Source organism: Lolium perenne, chromosome 7, assembly GCF_019359855.2.
Source record: "Lolium perenne isolate Kyuss_39 chromosome 7, Kyuss_2.0, whole genome shotgun sequence".
NCBI classification, from domain to species: Eukaryota; Viridiplantae; Streptophyta; class Magnoliopsida; order Poales; family Poaceae; genus Lolium; species Lolium perenne.
In genome coordinates, this window is record NC_067250.2 from 308108759 (window position 1) to 308116691 (window position 7933).

Sequence of the window (7933 nt, forward strand, 5' to 3'; positions counted from 1 at the left end):
AGGTTTTGGGTTCCCAAAACCGTTTCCGTGGCGTAGGTTTTGGGTTCCCAAAACCGAGAGTATGGCGTGCATGGGGAGCTGCCACCTCTTGCTGGCAGCACAACTTTGCCTTCTTGGCACCCTTCTATACATTGATACACCTCTCTAGATACACCTCTCTATAGTGTATTCTAAAAAAAGGATAGAACCTCAACAAATTCCGTTGTGATTTCTCTCCAGACTACACAGATGAAAGATTGGAGACACGCCTCAAGCCACGCAGATGACAAGATTGGAGAACGCCTCAAGCGAACTGAGTTAAGGCTTGCCATGCATAATACATCCTTTAGTTTTGATCTGACAAAACGAATAGAAACTTTAAAAAATCAACATTGATCTCTCTTCGGATACTCAAACAGAAAATGCCGATTCCTTCTTCAGAAGAAGCTGACAAAACTCATCTCAACATATCGTCGGGAGGAAAACTTCTGATGTCCGAAGGCGGCACCATGAAACCTCTCTTCTTCTCGCTCCAAGGTCAATTGGGGAAAAATGAGCTAGCGATCAAACTATCTACAACCGCAATGAAGGGACCAGGACTGGTGCAATGGTTCACTCTCTGCAGTTTCCTCTGTAGATAACACCTGCTATGAGAGAGATGATGAAATAGATCCATCAAAATTCAAAGAGGGCAGTAGGGTGAAACAAGTGCTAAAATGTTAGTACGTTGTATCTGGAAAGACTGGAAATGCACAACTCACTTTTGACGGATTATGATTTTTCAGTGTTTCTTCTTACAATTATCCAAACGGTTCTTCAGCTGCATAGATAAAATTCGATTATCAATCAGCTCAGACTAAAACAGGTGTACATGGCACAAACAAAAGTAAATTTGACTGGCCAGGGAGCAATACTATGAACATGCAATCTTCCTTAAGGCCCTAGTTCAATTTCTTTTCACATCTATACTTTTGGAGTATGGAAAACCATGTGCCACTAAGAAACATGGGATATAATTAGAACATCGTGCAATATTACTCCTGGGGGGTCGCTTTACAAACAGAAGTACAGAAAGGAAATGAAGAACTATTCTCCGAACAGTGCTGCTCCATAACAAATGATTGAGCTTCTGTGATAAAAAATACAGACAATGCCTAGATTCCAATCGTAGCAACCTTTCAAAATGGTGTGTTCAGGAGGGCGAACCACTTCCTAGTTGGTCACCAAATTGCTCCAGGCCAAGCATGCTTAACCTTAGAGTTCTTTGGAGATGCTTCCGGAAAAGAATGTATACATTGTTATTAGTACAAGTATCCTATCAATTCTATTAAGCTCTAGACCAGGGTGTCACGACGAATAAGCCACCACCTGCAGTGGAGCACATAATTAGGGGTGTGTTCAGATTCTCCCTAGCTTCCCCCCTCCCAAACTACGCGTGCAAAACCAAGCTGAACTGCCCAGCTCCATGAAGCTAGATTAGCGAAGCTGAGCAATTTCTATGTACAAAGTGTGGAGCGATCCTTTTGGGAATTCGTGGATCTGAGAAATGCAGAGCACCAGCTATTTACGGCTATTTTGCTACCGCCTGGTCAAAACTTACCAGTTCGATTTGTTGAGAACCCCATCTTCCTGCTGGATGTGTTTTTTCCTCCTTTATCGAAAAATAGCTCGGCAGTTTACTCCTACGTGTGACACAAATTCCCCCCCCCCCCCCCCCCCCCCAAGCTAGCCGGCTTCCTCCACGAAACCCCAAGCTTGACGGCATCATCCTTGGGTGGCTCCCCAGTGCTGGACGGACCTCGCGGTCGGGAGGAGCAGTCGCGGTTGCTGTGCCAACATGACCGAGCAGCACCGAGGAAATCATCCTCACCGGTGCCACCAGCCTCAGGCCTCAGTCCCACGAGCAGTTCAGTGCCAGCGCCCCATACCAGTCCCTGCTTGGCGCCTTTGCATGTACTTGTCTAGGAGGACCAGGACGCCGCGAATTCGCGATGCCGTTCCTGGGCGAGGCACGACGGGGAAGACCAACAGAAGAAAAATAAAAAGGAAAGCCGTGACCCTCCTCTGCGTGCCTGGCAACCGACTAGGATAAAAATGGGCCAAAAGCTACTGGACTAAGCAGGTTGATAGCTATCTAATGGGCATTCAGCCCATTCAAAAAACAAGAAGCTGACCGAACGTTTCCTGCTCGAACCAAGACGTCAGATCTGGGTTTCTGAAGCCTGATTTAAGGATTTCAGGAAGCTGGGGACTTCTCGAACACACCCTTAGATGCCCAATCCAGAGCTCCAGACTGGACTGCCGAGAACATGAACTGCTGAGATGTTTTTCTCGCCCAAATAGGAGTGATAATTTCAGATCATCTCTCACTCGGCATGGTAATACTTAGTTTGTCCAAACTCGGCCTCAAAAATTTGGAGGCTCCACATGAAGTAAAATTCAATACTCCTGTTCAGGCGAGAGACTTTGGAGTACTTCTTCATTAACAGGTCATGGAATTGAAAACCCACAATCAAATGTTTGTCATGATCAAATTTTGAGCCAGAGAATTGGCTTCAAGGTTATACTAGCACCTAAGAACTTGACGAAAAGAATGTGCAGGTTGTGATCACTTTCAAGGATCAGATGGACATACCTTATTTATGTACTTCAGTTGCTCAAGCACTTCATCAGTCGCCAATTCCTACAATGGACAAGATAGTCCAGATATCAGTTTTGTATTGCAACTTCAATTACTGAATGGTGCAAACAATATAAGGTACAACTGAGAGTGTTATTACAGAGAGGTTGCAACAGGACTTCAAATAGATGCATGGATGAAACTCATGAAATATACGCACATGATCAATACATCCAAAGATTAAACAAAGAGCCAATAAATCTACCACATAACCAACCCACATAATCAATACTCCCTCCGTTCTGATTTAATCTACATTCTAGAAAAAATGAGACAAACTAGTGTTGCATTTATTAGTACTACTTAGATATGTGAACAGCCAATCCAAGCTACATTGAAAACTACAACATCCAATAAAGAGAGCAAAACTACTTCGTTTTTATTGTTATTGTTGACTAAAAGCTAGAATGTAGATTATTTCAGAACAAAGTTTGGAGCTAGAATGTAAACTATTTCAGAACGGAGGGAGTATACCGTAATTTGTGAATAGCTCGCTTTGCGGCTAACAGGTAAAGCAAGACCCAACAAGGCCAGACAGAAAAAAACGAGGCAGCTAACACAAACATACCTGTGGAACAGCACAATCAGCATGAATTGGATCCCAAAGAACTGAACACGAACAATCCCAATCACTTGACTGAACAACAAATAGTGGGGCCCTGCAAACATTCCCATGAGGTAATGAAAACATCAATGCATATGCGAATGATAGTTGTTAACAGGAAAACACAATATAGAAGAGCCTTCTAAGTTCTAACACACGAAAAATGAGCTCCTTTTCTCGTATATTCAAACTATTGCCATGTGGGGAATAAAATCTTCAATATTTAGCAATCTAACAGCAACAAGCACCCAACACTCACAGAAAAAACTACATAAATTAGGGTGGGCGATGCTACCTTCGCCACTTGCCACAAATAGCTCCTGTGTCTAAGACTTCTTGGCACTGAATCCAGTTACCAATGCTGCTTTTCTTGTCTTCACGCCTTTGTGGCCACTGCAAGTAAAACACCACTGTCAGGAGGCATGGCTGAAAATGGCCACTAAGTAACTCTTTTATTTATTATCGTTAAACAGGTACATAGTGTGCTGAGACCTACACTTGGACTTGTCATTTCAGTGGCATCAAGTTCAGAGGGTTCCACAAAATGATCGTCACTGCTGCATAGATAATGGGAGTTACTATTAGAAATTTTATTTGACACAAAGGTGCAAGATGAAAAAACAAAAATAAACTAAAGTAGGGCATACAATTTTAAGGTAATTTTAGGATTTCAAATATATGTTATTGTTTATACATTATAATGGAACTTTGGTGACAAAAGATGAATTTGGAGAATGTTGACTTGGCAACAGCCTTTCGTCACATGATAAGCACTACTCCATGGGAAAGACAAGTGTTTCCCATGTGAATTGCCATTTTTCATAAATCAAAATTGATCCTTAGTTGAAGCTGCATCTCCTGTCCCAGTAGTAATGACATGCTTAAAGTACAAAAATTCAACAAGTGTGAGCATACCAAGAAATCGGACCAGTCCATTCTGGAACTTCTGCTTGAAAGTTTCCACCAATCCTCACTTGAGTGTCATATGGTTCAGGATTCATCAACATATCTCTTATTGAACCAAGGCTTCGGTGGGGTCTTTGAATGTGCTTGGCTGATCCATCTTCCGCACTCGGAAAAATCTCACGTTTCCTCTTATGTTTCTTCCTGGAACAATCTAGGCAGTACCACTCTTTATCTGGTATTTTCTTAATGCGCCGGTGGCAGCAATGCAAGTGGAATGCTCCTTCACAACAATCACATATTAACATGCGGCATGGATCTTCCAAAGATCCACAACTCTTGCATGCAAATAAAGCATTGCTTTGATTATCATCATGGGATAATGTAGCTGATGAACTGCTCCATTCTGATTTTTTAATCGGGATTATATCTCTTTTGAGCATGGATATGCAAAGCTCCCATGACGTCAACTCCAAAAATGGTTTTGTAGCATTGGTATCGGACAATGAACTCTCCGTGGCATCCTTTGTCTTGTCATTGATATAAGATGGCATGCTTGATATGGAAATTGAGTTCCTATCATCCACATTAGAAAGTGACTCCGATGAATTCTTCCAAATACTTTCTTTAGAAGCTTCTCGAGGATCTATATATTTCGTTGTACATTCAAAACTTTTTTTTTCAGATTTTGGGACTTCTAGATTTGAAGAAATAATAAGTGATTTTCCACCTGAATTTTGGACCCGGGGAAAATTATCTCCATAAGTTGTGAAACTACTATTTGTCTTCTTGACCGCATTTCCATTTGTCCGAAGAAAATCACATTTCATGTCTGTCTTCCTTCCTTTATACAGATCATGATAATCTTCTGAAGAAGGAACATAACAAACGTCATCGATGGCTAGCAAATTCGAGCTCGGGGATAAATCCGAAGAATTAACTGATGACTTCGATTTCTTCTTCTCACATAGAAAGAGGTTCTTCATAGATCTCCTTGGGCGTATATTAGGTTTAATACTCATATATTCTCTTGGAAAAGAATTGTGACCGTTTCTACCACAATATTGGACCCAAAAAAAAATTGGCTACGGAAACACTCATCAATAGATTTGGATATAGAGGTTGTAATATTGTAGTGCTTAACAAGCACAACCTCAAATGCGCTTTCCCACAAAAGAAATTTGAAAGCTTCTTCCCACGGCTACCCACAAGCTCTTCAATAAGTGTAAGGAAAGCATTAGTCAACTACATATATTTTCAGGAAAAAATATATAATATCATCTAGCTAGAACACAGGCGAAGTAACCACAACAAGAGAAGAGAATTTGACGAAGACAACAATAAATAAATTAAGCACGAATTCACAAGGAGTACGCGGAGTTGTAAATTTTGCACCTTGCATTGTTTTGAACACCTCTAGTCTTCCCCTTTGGACAAATCTAGAGCTCACGAAGCCAAGCTTCTCTAATGGTCAATGACATCCTGGACCAAGGCTTAATAGGATTGATAGGATACTCATATCAACAAGGTGCATATTATTTTTTGGAAGCTCATCTCCAAAGAACCTCAAGGTTAAGTGTGCTTGGCTTAATAGGATTGATAGGATACTTATACCAACCAGGAAGTTGATCCCTGGTGCGCACGAGTGAACACAAAGTGCGCAAGAAAAATTAGTGTTGGTATGTAGGGCCACCTCGAGGCTGGGGTGTTACATGGTCATAACTAATGTACTTGGATAGGATTTAAATAATTTGGTGATTTACAAGGACACATATCTTGGGTTTATCATCAAAGCAGAGGTAAAACACAAACATCAACTATTGTTAGGCTCAAACCTTCGTGATACTTTAATCCAGTCCAAATAGGGTAAGTAGCATCTACTAGACAAAAATACATTTTTTACTTCGTCACGGAACATTTAACGAACAATTCGTCTAAAGTTAAAATTTATATGCGTTAGCGGCAAAGTAATCAACATCTTGCCACCAAATGGTGTCCCTCGAGGAGCTTCACTACACAACATGGCAATCACCTATATGAATCAACCTGATATGTGGGTCTAATGTAGCATTCCTTCGAGATTGTGTGTACAAATCAAATTGGAGACTAATAACATCGAGTTCAAGTGACAAGGACTAGTGGCGGAGGTATGTTGGGGCTATCAAGGGGATAACACCAACTTCGAGTGCCGAACCTACATCTAAGAAAGCCCCTTTTTAGAAAGATTGAGCCAAATAAAAATAGATCATGATACGATCATGAGACTTGACAAATCGAGATTAGTCTATTCTATTCTATATATTTAGAATATATAACGGTATAATACAATTAAGAAATACAAATAAAATCATAGCTCCTCCATGCGCATCAAATCGACATGATAAACCCAAGAGAAAACTAGCCAAGGCTCCCATAGTGTCCACCCACGGCCGGCTTGGTCACACCCTTGCCACGGGCGACGATACCTCCCTCTAATGATCTCATATGGAATGATTTAAACCGAGAAACAAAAAGGTCCCCCAACGATTTTTGTTTATGCTACCTGCTTCATTGGTCGTCTTTTTGTTACATCGTGGTGTATTTATATATTAGCACCAGGTTAGAAGTATTTGACTCCCATCACCTATCCAATTGCATTCCAGCATATGAGATTTGAATCAATTTGAGTGATAAGGATACAACTAGATCACACCATTGTTAGGTTTTCTTTCTTTTTTTTGGGGGGGGGGGGGGGGGGGGGGGGTGTAGATTTTTTTTTGCAGGGGAGTAGATTAGTGTTCTTTGTTTTTGCAGAGTAGATCTAGGGTTTCTAATCTTGGGGTAGTTATAATCCAGAATTGCAATAGAGTACTATCATGCCTTCCCTGCATGTTCACGGTTATGGGATCCGCATGGAGATTCTCTGAACTACACAAATTTCGCATCCCACAATTAACCCCCGCAATAGCACAGATTCCCCCTCTCACCACCTAGATATTCTTTTCCCAAATTCCACGATTCCAACTCATAGACAACCAACCCAAATCCACCCACCATCGAGTGCTACGAGTTCAAAATTATACAAACAGCAACCATGTAAATCGAAACAAAACAAGAACGGATCTGCGCATAGTAGTGTATCTTCCGAATCTACACCAAATCGCAGGGGAGAATAAGAGAGATAGGTTACCTGGCGCTTCACTGTGGCCTCGCTGTAATTGGATTCGGAGTAACGGCGCAGCTGTGCGGCGGAGCAAGGATGTGGCAGTAGTGAATAATAAAAGAGCAATTATATGTCTGCAGAACTCTTCAAGCAAGCGCCTCTCTCCTTTCTTCTTTAATTAATAATGGGAAAAGTGAATGATATGCCTTCAACGGGGAATGAAACAACATGGATCAACACGCGCTTTTGATATTTTAGAAATACTATCCACACTAATTTATTTATAAGCACTAATTTATTTATAAGGATCTCTCGCAAAAAAAGAAGGATGGCTGGATTGTGAACGAGGGAGCTCTGCCACCCTGGAATATCAATCAGAGATTTTCTTTGATAAACAAATAGATAAATGGATTTTTTTTTTTTGCCCTACCAGGCCAAAATATTCTGCATCTAGCAAAGGGCTATTTTTTTATATCAATCATAGATTCGTGCATCGGCGAGATTGGCCTCCCCGTCCCCTCTACCCTTGTTTCTCCCCTGGCACGGATGAGGATAAATTTACCTTAGGTTGAAAATTCATGAAACCCTTGAACACATGAGGAGGTGATGATGCCGCCTTGGAAGA

General features: G+C 41.2%; 1 protein-coding gene across 6 annotated transcripts; it reads right to left on the reverse strand.

Annotated features, from left to right (window-relative positions):
- Window positions 1-271: 271 nt before the first annotated feature.
- On the reverse strand, window positions 272-7668 carry LOC127315057 (uncharacterized). 6 transcript variants are annotated; one of them, XM_071824663.1, is made up of 8 exons: window positions 7336-7668; window positions 4179-5380; window positions 3760-3820; window positions 3559-3656; window positions 3228-3318; window positions 2615-2662; window positions 741-799; window positions 272-626 (listed from the first exon to the last, which is right to left on the reverse strand). In XM_071824663.1, the coding sequence occupies exons 2-7, from the start codon at window positions 5186-5188 to the stop codon at window positions 761-763; spliced, it is 1347 nt and encodes a 448-aa protein (XP_071680764.1). In that variant the 5' UTR covers window positions 5189-5380; window positions 7336-7668; the 3' UTR covers window positions 272-626; window positions 741-760. The 6 variants fall into 6 exon arrangements, with proteins under 6 accessions (XP_071680764.1, XP_071680763.1, XP_071680766.1 ...); XM_071824662.1 differs by having other exon boundaries at window positions 272-623; window positions 7336-7667; XM_071824665.1 differs by having other exon boundaries at window positions 272-623; window positions 4179-5034; window positions 7336-7661.
- Between the last annotated feature and the right edge of the window lie 265 nt (window positions 7669-7933).